Genomic DNA, 21,710 nt, shown 5'->3' with positions numbered 1-21,710 from the left:
TCTACGAAAAATAACATACAACATTTCTAGTGGACTTTAACCTTGTTTTCTAAAACAAAAAGTTAAGAATGTATTTTGCGGTTTTATTAATATGTATATTATCTGGCTTATTGTAACATAACTGGATTCTCATATTTGCTAATACATTTACTCTGTGGTGACAGCACATGTTAGCTTTTGGAAACTACCAGTGTGTATTCATGAGAGGAGAGTGGAAAAAAGCCAGTATCATTATGGAAGTATTTTTGATCTTCTGGACAACCTGGAAGGGTGTCAGGGACTTTCAGGAGTCCCTGTACCACACTTTGAGAACCATTGATAAAGATTTACTGAAACTCTTACAAAACGAAGGTTATATACTAGAAGGATGGATTGAGAAGAAATTCCATGAGGAAGAGAAATTTAATGGAATTTGAAAGAATGGAATGTCCAGGTAGGGTGGGGGTAGTCAGCACTGTATTAGGTAAGACAGCTTGATTTGAGCACTTCATCTACTTCATCTTACAGTTATGTAGCTTTTAAGTTGCTAGCATAGCAACCAAAATGTAGATTTATCATAAGAAGTATTAGAATATTTGCCGTGAACAGTGGATCCCTGAACCCTTCAAGATCAAAAGATAACTGTGGACTTTGTCAAACTCTGATAAATATAGCTCCCTTCAAAATTTTGAATGCAATCCTGGGTCAGGCAGAAGTAAGGGTTATATAGTTCATGGATCACACACAGGCCTGTTTCATCATGTGCTGCTTCCCCTCCTTGCCCTATTCTGTGACTTGGTGAGCTTGGAGTCAGAAATATTCTTATTGACCAGTTACACTTAACTCTTCTTGCCAAAACTATCTTGGAAATAGACACATGCGCGTGCACGCACAGACACACACAGACACTCTTGGTCTTAATTTTCTCTTTTTCCGGACTCCATGAATATTCCCCAATATTGCTGACATTATTCTTTAGACAGTATGTTTGCAGTACAGTTAATTGTGTTAAATCTTTCTTTTTACATTCAAACACTTGATTTTGCTTCCTGGGTGTAATACTTTGAATCAGTTCCCTTCTAGTAATAAATATATCCTTTTTATATGGATGTGTACTTTTACTCTCAGGAATAACCATTTCTCTAAATTTGGAGCAGTTATCTTGTCGATATTCTCATTAGAGATTATTCTTTGTAAAAGTTTAGCCAGAAGAAGGAAATTGGGTGAGAAAAATTTTGGTTCACGAGAAATGATTTTATAGGGGAAATGTAAGTGTGCTTTTGGGCAGAGAAGATGTAGCTGTGATAGAGATTATTTTAGAAAGGCAGCAGAGTTTTGGAGATAGGTAAGAATGGAGTGAGTAGCACAGAGTAGAGAGGAAATTGAAAATGGAAAGAATCATGTGGCTCCAGAAATAGGAGAGGTGGTAAGGCCACCTACTTCTGCCAAGTGACCTAAGTCTCTTCTGTAAAGTAGATCATATAGAATCTTGAAAGCTGAGCTGGGGAGTGTATAATTGATTTCATGGGCAACAAGGAGCTATTGTAGATTCCTCACTAGGGAGGTGACAGGAAAACAGGTGTGTGTGTGTGTGTGTGTGTGTGTGTAAATATTTTATTTATTTATCACAACAGAGGGAAAGAGCATGAGCAGAGGGGGTGGCAGAGGGAAAGGGAGAAGCAGAGTCCCCACTTAGCAGGGAGCTTGGCACAGAACTGGATCCCAGGACTCTGAGATCATGATCTGAGCCGAAGGCAGACAGACACTTAACCGACTGAGCCACCCAGGCATCCCCAAAAAACAATTTTATATCCATTTTTTCATGGGAGAGTATATGGGGGAGATGATAATGCCTTAAAACAACAAGGTTGATAAAGTTAGAGTGTTGCTGGATATGGATGTAGGTTAAACTGATAATGAAGAAAAGGAAGAATCCAATATGATCCTTCTTAACCTGGGAGTTGTGAGTAGAGGGTAGATTAAAATGTGCAACCCAAATGAAATATTTATTCATCACACACTATATCTGGCAAATTTATTTTAGTATATTTCACATTTGTTATATCACTTATTAAGATTATTGAATCTGGAAGGAAGAAGTTGGGAAGGGTAGCAGGTTTGGAAGGAAAAAATAAAAGGAGTATGTATATATGATACACTTGTAGCTCTGATTAAGTCTCTTGTTTCATTCATGAAGCCTTTTGTGGTTCTTTCCAATCTCATTAATTTTCCCTTTGATTCCTGCCCTTATTCCTGGTACCATTCATTTAGTTTGAGTCTAACATGTACTATCTTAAATTGCTAGATGTGGGATTTTTTGTTTTTGTTTTTGTTTTGTTTCATTTTGTTTTTGTAATGCATCAAAACTCCCCACGTACATTTTTAAGGCCTTTGAAAAAGAGACCTTATTATATTTTGAATATATTCTCAGTATCTAGAATTATGCTCTGTACGTGTTAGAATTTTAGTAAATTTATAAAGCTTTTGTTAAATTATTAACAAAAATTAAGACTGAGTTTAGCACATAGCAAGCACTTAGTAGCTGTTGCACGAATAAATAAGCCATTATGGGAAATACCAAAGAATATCTTTCTTGTAGATATCAAGATAAGATACAAGTGCATAAAATAAATATAAAAGTAGGATAGTTTGTTTATTTGGGGGCCAGAAATGAAAAAAGTCTTGAAAGAGTCATTGTGGATTCTGGGCTTGATGTACTAGTGATCATAGGAATCGAGGGAAGGATTTTTTTTCCCTGTAGAGAGATTGCCTTTATATTTAAGATCAGGAGAATGAAGTGAGAGCAATAAAAAATGAGGAAAACATCAATTTAATAGGTATATTTTAGAAGTAGCAAGAACGTACCAGCTTGGGCTGTGGCAAGGGGCAAGGACTCTACCTCTTCTAAAAGTGTTGGGGAGGAAGTTAGAGGAGTATGGAAGGTAGGTATGACATAGGAGTCCTCCCTGACCACTTCCCTAGTCTCAAAGGGAGAGGTCTAGAGGGGGCTTCAGGTTTTAGGTGAGTTTGTCAGAGCTTATGAAAGAAGGATAGGAGGATGGGTGATTGACAGTTTGATGCTATGTCTGGGTTGGTAGTGAAAATAGCATTGAAATTCAGGTCTCATCTGAGAAGAAGTTATACACGGGATGAGGTGGAATGGTAAAGCTTAAGTGATAAGGAAGAAACCAAAGTTTCTGTTTTTTTTTTTTTTTTTAATTTGACATATTTCCTAGTCTGTTGATTTCCTTGATGCTCTAATGAATGTTTCAAAAATCCAGCAAACTAGTCTTTTCAGATATCACGTATCTGTAGATGCTGCTTTGATTAATTACACTTTGGTTTATTTTAAGTGAAAAATAACACTGAGAACTTGATTTTCTAGTAAAGATAGTTCTCAAAGGAATGAATAAACAACATCGATGAATTATGGTCTCTTTTATCATGCTTAAGAAGTTTTTATGTTTTGGGGTGCCTGAGTGGCTCAGTGGGTTTAAGCATCTGATTCTTGATCTCAGTTCAGGTCTGGATCTCAGGATCATGAGTTCAAGCCCCATGCTGGGCTCCATGCTTGCTGTGGAGCCTACTTTAAAAAAGAGTTTTCATATTTTTATAAAAACATGTGGTTATGGTTGTCTTCTTAAGGCCAAAGAAGACTTAGGTTTTCTCAGACTTTTTGTGACTCATTCTTTCCAGCTGACTTACTATTATCATCATACCTATCCATCTCTTTATGTTTGGAGCTACCTCCATCTTTTCTAAGCACCTTAGGCTGGATGTGTATACTTTAGTGTGTGGTTATGTTATATGTAGAAGAGATTAATTTATTCCATTTATGGTAATAAGCCTGTTGATACATTCTGAAAATGTAACTTCCTGTGTGCCTAACCTTCACAGTGTTTCAATCCATTGATACTTCTAGGTTTGAGGCTGTGCTTTCAAATGTTAAAAGTATGCCTTACATTTGAAAATGCTAGTACATATACCACTTTCTATATATGTAGAGATAACTGAAAAGTTTAGATACATTGATTAATTCTTTTCACTGTTTACACATAAAGGCTCTTCCTTGGTTTGTGAATATCTGTTAAATGCAGAATTTATTGAGAATTTGCTTTATACTCAGCACTTTTGCTAAAAGGAATCCCTCTATTTCTTACTGCTTCATGCCTACATTTTCTTTTTCACTTTTCTTTTTCTTTTTTTTTTTTTTTTTTTACAGTTTAGAAGCTGACAGAAATGTTGGAATTACTTCTTGGTGCCCTTGCAAAATGGGGCAGAGCAGTTCAGCAGCTGCTTACATAGTCTGTAATCATCCCTCCTGTCTCACACCCAGCCTAAGTTTTGTTATTTCAGTACACATCACTTCAGAGGTAGTAACATGTCTGTATTCCAAAGCCTTGTTGTTGGTGATTTTACCATTTTATTTTATGTTGCAAATAATGATACCAAAAGAAGCCATAAGAAGATTCGCTATTACTCTTCTATAACCTGGTAGAATGATTAACCTAGTAATCATTTATATCCTGTTTTTGTACCAGGGTTCTTTTTGATTTCTGATTCTTATACTGCCTACACCTCAGGAATTTATGAAAGCTTCTGATTCATTATTTTGTCATCCTGAAATCCTTGCCTTATGTCGCATTTTCCTCCTGAATCCTTTTTACACAGCTGTCTTCCTTCCACCTTTACACTGTGAATCTGTAAGATATTTATAATCTTTTGCACCATCCTTTAGTGTATGTTTTGGAAAATGTAGCCACTGGTACATGGTACTTCCTGGATTGTTATTGAGAAGTTATTTATTTATTCTAGCTTATAAAGAACAGAGGTTTGTTTCTCACGGTTTCAGAGGCTAGAAGTCTAGAATCAGGATGCCAGCATGGTGGAGTGAGAGCCCTCTTCCAGGTTGCAGACTTCTCATTGCAACCTCACATGGTGGAAAGGTCAAGGATGTTTAATATGTTTCAGAGCCTGTTAACTTGAAAAGTTTTTTTTTTTTTTTTTTTTTTTTTTTAAGATTTTATTTATTTACTCATGAGAGAGACACAGAGAGAAAGAGGCAGACACAGGCAGAGGGAGAAGCAGGCTCCATGCACTGAGCCCGATGCGGGACTCGATCCCAGGACCCCGGGGTCACACTGAGCTGAAGGCAGGCGCTAAACCACTAAGTCCCCCGGGCAACCTGACTTGAAAGGTTTTTAGTTTTAAGGTTCTTGTGTTTCATTTCAAGGATAGATGCAAAATGTAGTATTAAAGAGCAGATGACTACGATCAGTTGTGATGAGAATTGGCACTACCATTACTGACCTAAGTGTCTTGGTGCATTTTTGTTTTTTTCTTTTTGTTTTAGGACAAGCATCTTTCTTATTTGTGAAAACGGAGATCTGAAGATAGGATAGCATCTTGTGGCATTTATTTGTTGTGTATTTAGTATTGTCTTGAACATAGCAGTGACCTTAAGCCATATGCATAAACATCTTCATTCGGTGATGGTTTGATGTATAGGCCAGGAAAGTACAGGCTAAAGCTAAGATACTCTGAGTGTTGAGTTTAAAGATAATTAAATTTTCATTGTTTGTCTTACTTTTCTTTTGATGTGATTACCTTTCAGAATTTTGTGTTGTTTTCATGATATTTTATAAATTGAGAGAAAGCCTACTGTGAAGTCTGAATACCCCTCTCTTGCCCAGTATTTTACTGATTTTTGGAGTATAAGCTTCTTTTTGTGCTTCTAAAACTTCAGCATCAGTTTCCTTAGATGTGGCAGTGAAATTGATCTTACTTTGTCCTGGCTTCTCCTTTATTCTTTGGTTTTAAAATCTTTTCCCAGGATATCTAATCTTCTTTTCCTGATAGATTTTTGTAAAATCTTAGTCTATTCCTTAGTTTATATACTCTTGATTCTTATTTTCCTAGTTCTTATTAATGAACTCTTCAACACTATTGCACTCACATACATAGATAATCATTTTGGAAACACCTATATGTAGGCTTAGCAAAGGATTAAACATGCAATGGCTTTGTCACAATGGACTTTTTGTTTATTTCTAAAATTGGCTTCTTTTTTTTAACAGATAAGTGTAAAGCAGGAAATTACTTTTACTGATGTATCTGAGCAACTGATGAGAGACAAAAAACAAATCAGAGAGCCAGTAGACTTACAGAAAAAGAAGAAACGGAAACAACGTTCTCCTGCAAAAGTAAGAGAATATATTAAGACGGTAGTCCCTAACCTACTAATTCCAAACTACTACTGGTTAATATTAAGGGCAGGAACCTGACTGGACCATAAGGCAAACAAAAATCTCACGTGGCTTAGTAAAGTTGGAATGTTGTATCAGAATCACCAGGAGGATCGGGGTGCGTGTTTGCATGGAGGTGGTGGGCCATTGGTTTTAATTTTTCCACTTTTTTTCACCCATCTTTTTTCTAAAAACAAAATTTTCTTTTTCCACGTCTCTCTTTTCTGACCTTGCATTTCATTCATATTAGTTTTATTTATTTTAATATTAGGATTTCAGGAAAATTCAGAGCACCAGTTATTCATCAGGGAAAGGTTGGGATACCTGTACTAGAATGTAAGCTCCATGAGGGCAGGGACTTCATTTTATTCACAGTTGTATCCCAAGAGCCTATAGACTCTTAATAAATACTTGATGGGTAAGTGAATAGATTAATAAATAAGTGACCTAGTAAATACTAGTAGTAACTGCTTGCTTTTTTTCCTCTTCAGTATAGTTAATAGTTGAGTGTAAGTAGCATTTTGATATTCCTGGGAAATCTCTGAACCCTGAATAGTATGTTTACATCTTTATAGTTATTTTCATCTTTCCCTCAGTAAAGTGATGAAGGATTTTTTTAAAGATGATAATATAACATGACCTTTTAATTTTGATGGCTCCCTGTTTTTGCATTTGTGATTTAGATCGTCATCATCATTTATATAACATGTCTATTTTTGGACCCAGTGATACGCTGGAGCCAGCTGGTTGGCTTGCCAGAGCTGATTGCTAAGTTTACAGGAATTTTGCAAGCAAGTGCTAAGATCATTGGTAACTTAAAATTAGCCATAGTGAGAATATTTACACCATGGATATCAGCAAACACTTCCCACCACCTGATTCCTTACTCTGTTGGTAAACATTAACAACGTACTACAGCTCTTGGGATATATATGTTATACCTGTTATAGAAAATTAAAAAATATAGAGAATAAAATAACCCATAGTCCTATTGCCTAGAAATAACTAACATAATTTTTCTGCCATATTCCTTTTCTGTATTCAAATTTGTGTATATAGATTGATTGAATGTTGTGATCTTTTTTAAGTGTGTAAGAGATATTTACATTTAAAGTTATTAATGGTCTGTGAAGATTTTTTAGCTGCACAATGTATTATTTTTTGATATATCACATATTCAGTGATTGCTCTCTGTTGGAAGTTGTCTTCTCTTTGCCTTCATTTTAAATAATGCTGCACTTAAAATATTTATGTATAGATCTTCATATGCTACTGAATCAATCAGAGGGCATGTCTTTCTGTACTTTCAAGTGTGAGACTTCGTTTTTTGTGGCTTAAGATGCACATTTCATTATAGTTTAAATTTTAATTAATTTTTTTAGTTACTGTCCATACTAAACTTTTTTTCTTCCTTAATTATTTTATATTTTATATTTTGTGTTTGTAAAATCCCTCCCTGGCTTTCTCCTTCCCTTTGTTTCTTTGGGGTTAACTTTTTTCTCAGTGACTTATATATTTTTGTTTTTTTTACAGTAACGAATAAATCAAGTTCTTCATATATAGAACAATACAAGGTTTTGAGGAAAAGAATTTATAAAATTACGATAGTAATTATGTTATTTTGGGTTTGCTGCCAATCTATGGGGAATAAAGTCTTTAAAAAAACAATATTTGGAAAATTTTGCAGTTTTCTTGATATTACCTTTTTTTTTTTTCTGGTGCTATTCTTGAGTATAAGGTATCCTAAAATTCTTTTTTTTTTTTGTTTGCTTTTTTTTGTATCCTAAAATTCTGACTAAAACTCAGATTATTATTTTCTACTAGGGTGTTACTTGGAATCTTTAGTTGGTGGTATGTTCTAGGTGTTTCTAAATATAGATCAGATTTTTAGAGGTCTTAAGCTATTTTGCTTGTCTAATTTGTAGATAAACTCATAATGTATTAGACTATTTCTAATGGTATTATGTAAGTATATATATAATTGCTAGATGAAAGATTTGGCCTATTTAAAGTATATATAAGAAAATGTTTTGCAGAGGTCTCTTTAGGGAATTCTTAGGAGAGTGAAATAACTAGGAATAAAATGGAAGATGAGGTTGTGAGAATAACAGAAACAATTATTTTTAAATTGTCATGACATGTTACATGTAACAGAATGGTTGTGGATGGTTTTTAACATTGGTCTACAATCTTTGGATAAATAGTTTTTGTGTCTGAAGTCTTAGAATTTGAGGCAGAACCAGTGAGTTTATATTTTCTCAAGCATGTTTTGAAGAATTGACACTTGATATTTTTCATTAAAGTAACAGGTTTCTGCTTTTTGTAAAAAGAGAAAGAAAAGCTTATCTCACATTTATAAATCAGTGTGTTGCTTGTTTTAAATTTCTTAGAAACATTTTTAAGTTTCACTAAGAATTATAATTTATTATGCTTAGAGGACTCTACTCTCCCCCATAACCTTTCCCACATCTTGAATTTGGCCATTATGAATATTTTGAGTGTGTGCCATCATTGTGTCCTATTAGATTGGGGGTCTGTGTAGGAAATATAACTAATGTGATAGACTTCTAGTTAAAATATTAGAGCTTACGGATCCATGTAACTCCTTTCAGGATCAGCTCTGTAGTAAAGTTCTGTGATGTTAAGTCATCTTTAGCTGCCATGGATTTTAAGCAGTAATTGCTTTCTAAGCCTCTATAATATGGCAAAGGTAAATTCGGTATTTGAAAATTGCCAGAATACATTTGGCAGCATGCCTGAAGAAGAGAGTTGTGAAGCTAGGGAATATTAGCTAGGTCAAATTATTTGGTACTATGGATTAAGCTAACATGAAAGTAATTTTCTGCATAATAAAATCTTATCCCTTTTAAATGTCAAATTTAATTTAATTTTAACTTTGTTGGGGATCTTTAATGTGTTCTTTTTAAATATAGTGCATTTGAACTATAATGTCTAGTCTGATATCTGTTATGTGTAAACGTTTAAAAAAAATCATATGTATTATAATGGCGCCCTTTGGAAGGACTGAGATATTAGGACTTTTCCCCCTTACCTTGAAAACTCCTGGCTGGTAGACTTTAAGTGTTTTCTTGACGCTTAATTGCTTCGTTGTCTCATTCCTTAATGACATGCTATTCTTTTTTACATTGCTGTACCTAGTTCCATTGCCCCTTTGAGATCTTGTTTTGTTGTGAATTAGTGCTGTGGAGAACTAAAGTTATCAGAAATGCGTGAAAAGTCTTAGTAAACTTAATTCATTCTTCTTGCATTCATGTCAGTGGGTCTCCTCCTGGCTCTCATTAGAGTCACCTATAGAATTTTTTCAGTTACATATACTGAGGTCCTGTCCTTGGGGATGCTTATTGAGGGGCTTTCCATTTATACCTGAAAAGAGTCCAAGGCAATTGTGATTTACGTTTACGTTTTGGAATCTCTCTCTTTCTTTTTTTAAGAGTTTATTTAAAAAAAAAAAAAAAAGTTTATTTATTTGAGAGTGTGTGCACACACGCACAGCAGGGGGAGGGGACAGAGAGACAGAGGGAGCCTGATGTAGGGCTCCATCCCAGGACCCGGGGATCATGACCTGAGCCTAAGGTAACTGCTGAACTGACTGAGCCACTCAGGAACTCCGAGAATTTTAAGTCTCAATACTAGAAGTTTCTGGAATAAGAAGTAAGGAATGGCTCTTACCACTTGACTTTGATACTGACTTGTTAGGTGAATTAGGAAATAATGTTTCTCACCACAGAAGGTTTCTGTGAGGATTATTGAGTCAACATCAATGAACTTTAAGAATCTTTTTTAGAAAAATATAACAATATTACCTTAATCCAGTACGTTGTATGGATCTTTTCAAATGTCTTAGTAATTGCATGAGATCGAGCAGAGTACTTTTAATTCCTTGTTTCTTATTTTGAATTGTATCTCCTTTTTCATTCCCTCAGCAGTTTGGGTGCCTATTATGTGCAGAATTTCTTATCAGGTGGGAAGAAAGGAGCTGTAGTTTGTTTAACCCTTTACACGGTCTGAGTAGGAATTGATTATTCAGAGTTCTGCTGAACTCAAGAATGACCAAAGTATTCCACAAATCAAATAGATTATAAATTATATAGAGTCCTTTCTTAGCAATATATTATACACGATTAGTTCCCAGAGAAGATTTGCGATGTAGATATCAAAAAGATCTTAAATTGAACTATATAAATGAGGAAAACTTAATTAAAGGATATAGAGAAATAGATATACCAGGCATATTTCATATTTTCTCTGTGTGTTGACTTGATTGTGGAAGAAGTAACTTTGAAGCTGAAGAACTGATTGTAAGATATGGGGAATGGAAGTACAAAACACTACTTAAGAGAAAAATGAAGAAGATAAAAGTAAAGTAGTGTATTAGTATTTTATTTCTCCGGTTTTCTTAGGGAGTTATGTATTCTGGGTAAATTACCTATAACTTCACTTTGACAAAGTCATGTGTTGGTTTTACTAATATCTCTCATTGAGAAAGACATATTAGGATTCACAAAACTGAATCCTAACTTAAAACATTTTGATGTAAATCTTTTTTAAAAAAATATCACATACTTTTTTTGCCAAATACATAGGAAACCTAAAAGACCTTTTCCAAAACTCAGGGTTATTATGCTGAGTATTAGTAGTTGTACCATGCTTACAATAGAGTGACTTTTGTGTTCTGGAACTGTCAAAAGCTTGTTTAAAAATGAAATTTGTAATGTGTAAAATCTAGTATGGAGAGATAGTGAAAATCTTCAAGAATTAAACTGACAGTGCCAGGGTGGGATATTAGAGGTGACCAGGAGGCTCAGATGTTGTGCTGGTTATTGCTGTGGACAGTTATGGCTATGTTATTTTGTTGTATGTCTTTGGGATGGCACTGTTCTTTTATTTATTTATTTATTTGTTTGTTTGTTTGTTTATTTATTTATTTATTTTGTTCTTTTATTTCTAATTGGATTTGAAAAATAAAGAGAATTTTTGAAGATCTCATTCTCTACCCCCAGTTGCAGTGAGCTGACTCAGAATACATGAGAAATTTAAACCATCTCCTCTACATTGTCTTTTAGGTTTTGGTGGTTTAGATTATTTAGGTTGAAAATGTATGATAAAACCAATAATCATTACCTTAAAATATACCTTAATAATGTTAATAGTATGTAACAAAGAGAATGGAGAAAGTCATTTCTGCCTTTTAGACAGCAAAACTTTTTCTCACTGAAGGGTGTTAGGTTCTTCAGTAGCAGTGACACTTGAGTAAAAAATCTCTAAATTCATAAAGCTTTGTTAGTGCTTTGCCTTATGAAAATTGATGTATTATTTAAGACAGTCATCACTGTATATAGTAGCTAGCTGGTAATAGATTTGACTCAGAACAAAAAATGTATCTACTAATAGACCATGAAGTTAAGAAAGCACATTAATTGAAGAGTTCCATTTGGTTTTAAATTTTTTTACTGAAAAATTGTGTTTTAAATTTATAAACTGTTAAGAAAATCAAATATGTTAAGTACTGTTTAGACTATTACTAATTTCTGCACTCTTGATAAAACCTGATTTCTTGGTCTTTATAATATACCATATTTCTCCAAAAGTAGGAATGAGAGGAAGTAAGATAAATCATGTGGAAATATTATAGCAGGCATCTTAGGATTTAAACCTTAAAATTTAAAGTCTTTAGTTGTAATAATGTTCATGTGTTGAGAGGAAAAAGAAAAGCAAAAGTATTTCATGGTACTGGTTTAGTAGCAAATGAGATTGCTAATCTCTAAGGCAAACACATTTAACAGGTAGATCACATTCTACTCAAAGATCTTGAAAGGGTGTGAACAAGAAAGGAAACCACGGCTATGCCAAGGAAAAAAATTTTGCTTATATTAATGTGCCATTTCTTATCCACTAAGGGCCTTGTTCTTTGTATAGGCACATCTCTATAGCACTATTTAGTGGCTTCCAGAAATTGAAGTTTTGGGAATTATCACCTTGAGAAATTATCACATTTGGCAAAAATCTTTAAAAAGAATGAAAGTGGTGAGCTGTGACGGTATTTGGTATAGGTAGCAGGCAACAATATCATTAGACATTTTATAGAGTCTCACTATGTTTCAGACACCATTTTGGATACTGGGAGTAATAGTGGTGAATAAGGCAGAGATAATCGGGCAGTCTAGGTGGGTCAGTGGTTTGGCTCCTGCCTTCAGCCCCGGAGCCTGATCCTGGAGACCCGGGATTGAGTCCAATGTTGGGCTCCCTGCATGGAGCCTGCTTCTCCCTTTGCCTGTGTCTCTGCCTCTCTCTCTCTTATGAATAAATAAATAAAATCTTAAAAAAAAAAAAAGACAAAATCATGTGGTTATATTTAAAACAGATTACACATTGGAAGAGCCACTAGTGCTCTTCTGAGACAAGATGAATTTTATTCAGTGTCCATAATACAAATATATGTTTTTCTGGCCTAAAAAAAGAGAAAGGGAAAGAAATAGTAAATATAAAAATGTTGGGACACCTGGGTGGCTCAGTGGTTGAATATCTGCTTTTGGCTCAGGTGTGATCCTTGGGGTCCTGGAATTGAGTCTCACCTTGGGCTTCCCTGTCAGTCTCCCTCCAGGGAGCCTGCTTCTCCCTCTGCCTATGTCTCTGCCTCTCTGTGTGTGTCTCTCATGAATAAATAAATAAAAATCTTAAAAATAAATAAATATAAAATGTCTAAGAATTTGATTTTTCTGTCTTTGAACGTTTAAATGTGCTAGATTTTTCAGTCTTTTTATTCACAAGCCAGTGTTAGCTGTTTCATCCATAAAATCCACCTTGACTTAAGGCTTGAATCCACAGTGAAAGGCAGCATTACCTCCACTGCCAGAAAACAATGACCTAGAACTCCTTAACTCTTCATAAAAGGGCTTTGTACAGTCAGGGGTAACATCCGTTTCACATTAAGTAACTTGGGCCACATTTGTTCCTTACAGAGACTCTCCTCGCAGTTGCTATGCCACAGAAAGCTACTGAGCTGCCATGTGTTTTGGCACTTGGATCTTCTTATTTGTTATCAACATATGTGAAAAAATACCTGGTGCTATCTTGTTCTAGTTCTGTTTTATATAAAATGTTTAACATCTTTTTGTGATTTGTTTTATGTTAGAAGTATTTTGAATCTTCTTTGGAAAGATTTTATGTTTTTTTGTTTTGTACAGTGTTAACTTGCATATTATTTTGTGACTTAGAGGGATCAAAAAATTTAAACCGACTGGCCAGGGATGGAACTTTCTATTCTCACTGACTCTCATCAGGAAGCTGTGACACCCACTTCCATTCTTGTGCCAAATGTTTCTCTTTATGGCTCTGGTGCATAGACTTTGAAGCATTGTTGGTCACATTGGCAGTTTGCCCAGAACCCAAATATCCTGTATAATTTGCATAATAATTACCATTGATTTACATACAGTACAGGCTGAGTTGTCTTCTTGAGTTTAAAGTAAAAAAATGTTTCAAAAATTAAAGACTTTTCCCTTTTAGCTCTCCTTTTTTCTAGGTTTGAGAAGGGGATCATAGCTGTGTGTTTACAGGCCCTAATCAGTTTCCACAGGCCTTTGTATTTCTCGAGATGTTCCCTAGATTTTTCTATCCTGTGTGGGAGACAGTTTCGTAGCTCCTGTGCTACATGTGCCCACCTCCAATATTGTTTCCCTCTTACTTGCCATGCTCCTCATGATCTGATCTCCTACTGGTTTTCTTTGCTGCTTATCTTCACGCCATATTCTGACATGTTGTAAGTCTCCTCAGTAATGAGAAAAAAAAAAAAGATTGTTTTTACTCTGCCATGTGCCTGATGAGAGAGACAATTTAATGTTGGATGTGGAACAAATGGTTGAGAAATTGGAATACGTGAAACCCAAAGGTGAGCTTCTCTCTGGCACTATCCTGACCAGGCCCATAATATTAACCTCAGGAAGCCCAGGAAGATACGATTTGTCGTCACCTGTCTTCCTTCCAATACCCATTCTATTTATCCAGCAAATGTTTTTAGGAATTTGCTCAACAATAGTTTAGTAGTCCTAGAATGAATAATCTTAGAGATCCTAGACTGAATCACATTTCAAATTCTTTGCTAGATGACTTGAAAACTTAGGTTGCTCTTTTCTCTTTAGTCAGAAAAAAAAAAAAAATAGGTAAGCATTTATATGGTTCAGAAAAGTGTTTAAGTATAAACAATATAGAGTCCCCCTTCCACTTTATCTTCCCTCTGCCAAGTTTCCCAGCCATCACAAACGGAGGCTTTATGCATTACATGTGTGTCCTTCTTAAATAGTTTTTATGCATATACAAATGTGTATCCTTGGATGTACTTTCTTATGCACAAAACTTTGCAAAATTATGTACTGTATTCTAAACCTTGCATTTCATACTTAATAAATCCTGGAGCTTTTCCCATATAAGTATATATGGAGCTTTCTCATTTAATTTTATAACCACATAATGATAAATGGCTTTCATTTTCCATGATTTAGCCAGTCCTGTACTGATTGATATTTACCGCATGTCTATCCAAAGCATAAAACTTTTGTCCTACCTATGTGAGAATTTGAAATTGAAAATAAAATTATCATCACCCCAGCAGAGAGCATTTAGGGACTCTTGTCAGAGATTACCTTTGGAGAAGAGGGGACAGACTACTGAGTCACATTGTACTTTTCTACAGTTAATGATAACATTATTCTAACAGCCTTTTCAAGATTAGGGAAAAAATTTTCATAATTTCTGGTGACCATTATTTGCATTAAAAGGCATTACCTTTTTTATAGGTTAGTATTGTTTTTAAAACTTTTGTTTTTACCTTTTTTTTTTTTTTAAACTAGATCCTTACAATAAATGAGGATGGATCACTTGGTTTGAAAACCCCTAAATCTCACGTTTGTGAGCACTGCAATGCTGCCTTTAGAACGAACTATCACTTACAGAGACATGTCTTCATTCATACAGGTATTTCTTGAATTAAAATGGGTTTATAGCCATTAAGATTATTGTTGTTGCTATTTTCACCTTCTCGTGTAAATGTCATTCATTTCTAAGACTGTAGCTAACCTGGCATTTTAAATCAGAGATTACCACAGGCCAGAATGTCAGAAGGAAACCAGGAAAAACTTTAAATGAGGAAACAGTGAGCAGGGATGTGCAAAATTAATTAGTCTTAATTGGACACTTATCTGGCTTAATGTGTTCTTTTCAGCTAGAGAAACAGTTAAAGAATGTATTATTAAAAGCCTGTCAACATTTATTTTTCTCTACAAGACGTCCAGATGGAATTCGAAATATGAATTTAAGAAATATGAATTTCAAATATTAAAAAATGATCATTAAGACCATGACATTGTAGAGAGCAGAGAACTAAGGACTAATCACAGATCCTTGGGGAAACAGACTAGTCATGTAGGTTAAATTAAGGGATGTGGGGTGAGGAAGATAGAGGAGTAAGGTAGGTTTAATGAACTAGGCAATAGAGTGTCTCAAAAGCTAAAAGAATAGTTCAAGGGAGGGTGTGATGAGCAATGACACAACCAGCAGGGAAGATAGAGAATTGAGGGGGAAAAAAATATTGGAATAAATACTAAAGAGATCACATAGCTTTTAAGAAAGCAGAGTATAAGGGTTAAAGCACAGGCACGTGGTGGAAAATTTGAGAACTGAAGTAAACTACTCTTCAGAAGTTATGGTTGGAAAGGAAGGAGAAAAAGTAATAAGGTGAGAATGTTTTAGGATCTCTGAAAAGTTTGTTTGCATAGTGCAAACCTCAAGAATACTTAGAAGGAAAGGTTCTAGCAGAGGAAGAATGATGTCAAGATTTTTTTTAAAAGGCGGGGGGAGGGGGAGGAAGATGTTCGAAAGTTCTGAAGGTTCCAGAGAAAATAATTGAAAGGGCATATAAAGGGATAGTTAGCCATGGAGAACAAGGTAGGCGGGTCTTTTTTCAGATAAAAAGAGAGAGGAGCCTTTTAAAACACAGTAGAGAACCCAGAGCCCTTTTTAGTCTCCTGATTTTTACATTGTTTTAAATTGTTTCTTTTTTCTTTTCCTTTCTTTTTTTCTTTCTTCTCCTCTCTTCTCTCTTTCTTTTTTTTTTTTTTTTTTTTTGGATATAGAGCGGATTTGATTTAATCTATGTGTGATTGTGAGAATGTGAATTTTATAATTGTGGGGGAAAATTGAGCAAAATTGTATTAAATTAACGAACAGTATAAAAATATTGTGTAGATAATTTGGAATTTTCCAGAATTTGGGCTTCTAAGATTTATCTTTCCTCAGAAATAGTCACTATAAACTGTGTTTTATCCAGTAACTAATTTGTGGATGTGAAATTATTTTAAGGTGAAAAACCATTTCAATGTAGTCAATGTGACATGCGTTTCATACAGAAGTACCTGCTACAGAGACACGAGAAGATTCATACTGGTGAGTGTTGCCACCCTTCCTAGGGTCATTAAAATTCCCATTCCAAATACAGGAGAGAATGGTTAACAAATAGCAGCAGAGTGTTGCCACTGTTACCGGTTTTATTTCTTTTTTTTTTTTTTTTTTTTTTTTTTTTTACCGGTTTTATTTCTTAAGAGTATGTATCACAACTCTTATTTTTTCTTTCAATAAATCAGTCCCAACTGTTAAGACTTGGCTTTAATGTCCAAGCCCAGTAAATTACTTTCAAATAGAGTTTCCTAACAGCTTAAAATATATTTGAAATGACAAAAGGAGATTTTTGTGAAATAGCTATTTCCTAAGATATTTAATAAGTGTAGGGTTAGGTAAAACTATCATTCTTCTTCATTAGTCTGGAGAAGAAGCAAAGTGCTAATGTTTTATGTATATATTTTACTGTGTTAAGAAAGTTGTAATCCTGATAAATTGGAGCTTTTAGTGTGTTAGCTAAGTACTGATTTAGAAACAGGTATTTCAGAAGATCACTTTAAAGGAACCCATACCTTAAAAAGTTAAGTCTCATTTTAGAGCAGACTTTTATTTTGTTTTATTTTTTGACAAATTTTTTGACAAGTGTATAACCAAGTGTTATATGTAACCTTGATTTAGTAGACCGTCAGCTTTTGACTTTGATGTTTGTAAGCATGGTGAAAAGTGTTTCTTTAGAATTTACTTCTAGTGTTTTGCCTTTTTGTGATGGAATGAAAGAAGAGTTGGTGTATTTGTATTACTTTGATTCTTACATTTAAGTAGAATTGAGAATGATGGTGATATATGAATATTGAAAATATGAAAGTTCTTCATATTTCTCTATATTAAGTACTTCAGCAGAACCTGCCCATTGTTGTTATTTAGATGTGTTCTCATGGTCCCTACAGTACCTGTGAAAGGGGATCCTAGACAGTTTGTCACGTAAAAGAAGCAACTTCTTCCATCTAATCACTTTCCTTTCTTTGTCCCTAATAAAGAAGCATGAATGTGGCTGGTCTCCTTAAGTACAACTTCAACTGTGCAGCACATCCGTGTGCTTTAAATAAAGTTCTACTTTTCAAAGATTATTATGTACAACACCTATTTCAGTTTCTTAAGTAAACGTTTATTCATCACTTCCAGGTGGAAAGGCACTTTGGAAGACCAACTTTATTGATTTTATGTGACTTAACAGCTAAATTTATATTTCTTTACAGTAATAAAACCTGATCCAATAATGATAAAGCAGTTAAAAATTTTTGCACGTTTTTAATACCATTAGATTTTGATGATTTACTCATTCATTCAACAAAAATTTACTGAGCCTTCAGTATTTTTCAGGTATCAGAAATAGATTTTAAAAAAAAATAGTTTCTGTGGAATTTATATTCTAATGGGAGAGACATACATATAAACAGGCACAGTGTGATGAGTGTTGTAGAGTTTTATACAACATGTTCTTGTGCCCTTGAGCAAGAGCCAGATGTGTTAGCTGTTGAAGGTTACAGAGGGAAAGCGACACAGGAAGACTGCAGGATGCTCAGCTGAGAGAAAGACAGCAGCATGTGAGAGAGGAGGAGGGGAGAGAGAGAGTTTGTGTGGGTCTGACAAAAAAGATTTTGAAACAGTACTTTCCCATATTGCACTCTGCTATTTTCTGTTCTGTTCTAGTAAATTCTTTTTTAATGTGCTGGTCACAATTCTGTAACCTCACTGTAAAAACAACAGTGCTAAGCCAGGGTGGGTATCTTGGATATAAACATTATAATTGGTATAGTTAATATTTATTGAGGATTTACTAAGACCAGATATTGTCCTAAATGTTTTGTTAGTATCTCATTTAGTTCTCACATTAAGCTTGAGAGGAGCTATTGCTATCTTCATTTTTTTAGATGAAGAAGTAATAAGCACACAAAAAGTTGAGAAACTTTTCTAAATGTGTATAATCTAGTATATATATGATGGAGCTAGATTCCAGTCTAAATCTGTGACTCCAGGTACACATGTGAAATTACTAACTGCAGAATGGGACTAGGAGCGTAACAGTATCTTTTGATCTTTTTGAGTTTTTCTTGCTATGCCACTAAGCCATAACCAGGTTTAGAATATCTAAAAGGGGTGGAAGCAAAGGCTGGGGTTTTCATGTTATAGACAATACAGTTAGAAGGAGAGAAGAAATTGAGAGGAACCAGGGCAAACCGGTCACTGTGGTTCCTTAACTGGTCACTGACGGTTTCTTATGGAGACTCAGTTTTGCTTCACTGCTCACTGTCACCACAATGCCCCAGGTAGAGCTGATAAAAAGGGAATTGGCTTTCCTTCTTCATTTTCTTGGTTCCTTTTATGGACTCTCAGTCTATGGACAGTAAGGTATTTTTGTCTTGTAATCAAGATAACTAGAACCTATACCTATCTGAAGGTGTGTATATTTAGAACCACGTATATGTTCTTCAATGTTAATTATTCAGTCCTTACTATTCTTTCATGTTTTAAATGGCTTTCATTTTTGGAGAGGGCGTAGTGCTCTAAAGTTTACCCATGTCAAGGCTTTCTCTCCGTAGGTTCTTAGTTTAGAAGAATGCATCACAATAATAGTTAGTTCTTCTCAAAGTTGTTGTGAGAAGAACTGCTAGTTCGTACAGTTTCCATTTTCCTTAACTGCCTGCCTCATTCTTTTAGGTCTCATTATATATATTGTACTGTCTCCTCCAGTCTCCCCAGCCCCCAAGCCTGTACTCTGCTCCATTTGCAACATGACTAAAAATCATTACCTACTTGGCTACTCTTGCCAGCAGTCAAGCAATCTGTGGCTTTTGAAAACTGAGAACCTAGCTTGATTTGGTTTTCAAATAGAAAATTTTAAAACTCAGCCTGGACAGGTTATCAATTATGTTTCCAAAATTTGGCTTAGCCTATGAAAAAAAAATTTTTTTTTCCGAAATGTCATTTTAAGGGAGAGTACTTTTGCATCCAGAGGCTATGCCTAAAATTCTGGTTAAAGCTTTATTCCTTTAGCCTAAGGCATTGAAAAGGGCAAATATTCTTGGGACTGCTGTTTTTGGCAACTATGGGAGATTTATATCTTTTTGTGAATGTATTATAGATTTACTTATGGTATGTTTGGGGATATGGGTGAGAAGGTGAAGACTTGAAGCCATGGTTGAAGATAAAAAATTTTTTTAAGATTTTATTTATTCATGAGAGACACAGAGAGGCAGAGACACAGGCAGAGGGAAAAGCAGGCTCCATGCGGGGAGCCCGATGCAGGACTCGATCCCAGGACCCCTGGATCATGCCTTGAGCCAAAGGCAGACGCTCATCTGCTGAGCCACCCAGGTGTCCCTGAAGATAAAAATCTAATTGATCATTTTGTTTAGGGTCAGGTACACACTGGGATTAAACATTCATTGTCACTGGCAGATTTATGATGTGATCAGGTGTTTTTATTTTATCTAAGGTGCCTGTTCCTTTGCAACTTCCAATCGTATAGACTACATATTAGAATGACATATATCCAGTTGTATTCTTTTTAGTCACCTTGTCACCATTTTACCCTAAGAAAATGCCAGTCTTATTGCCATGGGCGAGGAGGTGTGGGTTTGAGGAGTAAAGAACCTAATACAATTTTCAGTATTTTATTTTAATTTGATATTCGTTCTCTAAATTCCTGTAAATAGTAAGCCACAGAATACCTGTCTTGATAGTCTGACTCTTTTAGCAAATTATGGTTGTATTTTATTGTATGGCAGTTTGCATAATTTTTTATTGGTAAAAATGTTATGAGCCATCTTTGCATGTGAGGAAGATTTTATAGAATGATCTTGCTCTGCACAATGAAGAGGATTTTGAAAATAAATCATTCATAGTTAACTCATATTCACTAGTTTCTCCCCCCCTTTTTAAAAAATGCTTTAGTTCTTAATGTATACAATTCTATAGATACAAATATAGGAAGAAACACTGGTAAATGTGTCTCCTAAGTTAACACTTCTTTATGCCTGAAAACATATGTTGATCTGCTTTTCCTCTTGACTGTGACTTTTATTCACAATCATGTTAAAAAGCTGCACAATAGCCTTTTTTTTTTTTTTTTTAAACCAGTTGGGCTAGTGGAGTGGAGTAAGAATGTTGATTCACCCTTGACTAAGTTAGCTCAACACTATTTCCTTCATTATACTTGTTATTAATGTAACTTACGGTTTTCCTCTCCTTATTTGAATCCCTAATCTGTAGTGTATGAGCTTTAATAGGGAGATCTTACTGAAAGAAAGTGTTACAGACCTAGTTAGAGTTATCTTCTTCGTGGAGATGAAGGGACTGAGTGAATGCTGTTTGTGCTACTGAGGATGTTGCCGGTACTAGGAGCTGCTGGCATTGTGATTGTTGAACCTAGATAGTGCTAGCATGGACAGAGCTTGCCAAGAAAGATTAAGCAGAGAACTACAGATTGCTGTCACTGACATTGTCTGATTTAACAAAGCATTCAGAAACCGTTTTTTTTTTCCTCTGCAAAACTATTGATAATTCACACTAAAAGCTTTGATTACACATAAAATACATGTAAAAGCTTAACACTGTATAACAGAATATCTCCGTAAAGATACAAAAGTAATCACATACCCAGCTCATACATCTACACACAAGATCAGAGAGGTTATTCTGAAAATCATCTCCATTTTAACATTTTACATTAGTGCTAAAATACAGGGAACCAGAGGCTGTATGAGGAAGGTTGCCTGGTTTTCCATTAAGTGCTTATATTTTATGTGAATACCCCTTCTCAAATCCATATGAGATGTTCATTGTTAGTACATAAGTGTCTGTAGTTTAAAAAGGAGTTTATCATTTGTTTTGACAAGTCTCTAGTTTAACAAATTGTGAATCTCTTGAAGTGGTCTCATTCTTATTTATGTACCATTACTGAATGAACAAACATGTGAGCTGCATGACTCACAATTTGACACATCCTATACAAGTAGCACAGACAACGTGTGCTTTAGGTGTTCAGAAGAAATAGACCAGTGAGGATTCAGTCTG

At 34.8% G+C, this 21,710-nt stretch overlaps 1 protein-coding gene across 3 annotated transcripts in view; it reads left to right on the top strand.

The window, feature by feature from the left end:
• The window catches only part of ZNF148 (zinc finger protein 148), a 119,676-nt gene that overhangs the window by 71,473 nt on the left and 26,493 nt on the right, over positions 1-21,710 (top strand). For all 3 annotated transcript variants that reach the window (XM_038583070.1, XM_038583068.1, XM_038583069.1), the window contains 3 exons: positions 6,057-6,182; positions 15,092-15,215; positions 16,599-16,682. In XM_038583070.1, the coding sequence (XP_038438998.1) occupies positions 6,057-6,182; positions 15,092-15,215; positions 16,599-16,682 (334 nt within the window). The remainder of the gene's footprint in view (positions 1-6,056; positions 6,183-15,091; positions 15,216-16,598; positions 16,683-21,710) is intronic.

The sequence above is a fragment of the Canis lupus genome, chromosome 33 (genome assembly GCF_011100685.1).
Source record: "Canis lupus familiaris isolate Mischka breed German Shepherd chromosome 33, alternate assembly UU_Cfam_GSD_1.0, whole genome shotgun sequence".
NCBI lineage: Eukaryota > Metazoa > Chordata > Mammalia > Carnivora > Canidae > Canis > Canis lupus.
The sequence above is the reverse complement of the archived record's forward strand: the minus strand, read 5'-3'. Positions and strand labels throughout refer to the sequence as shown.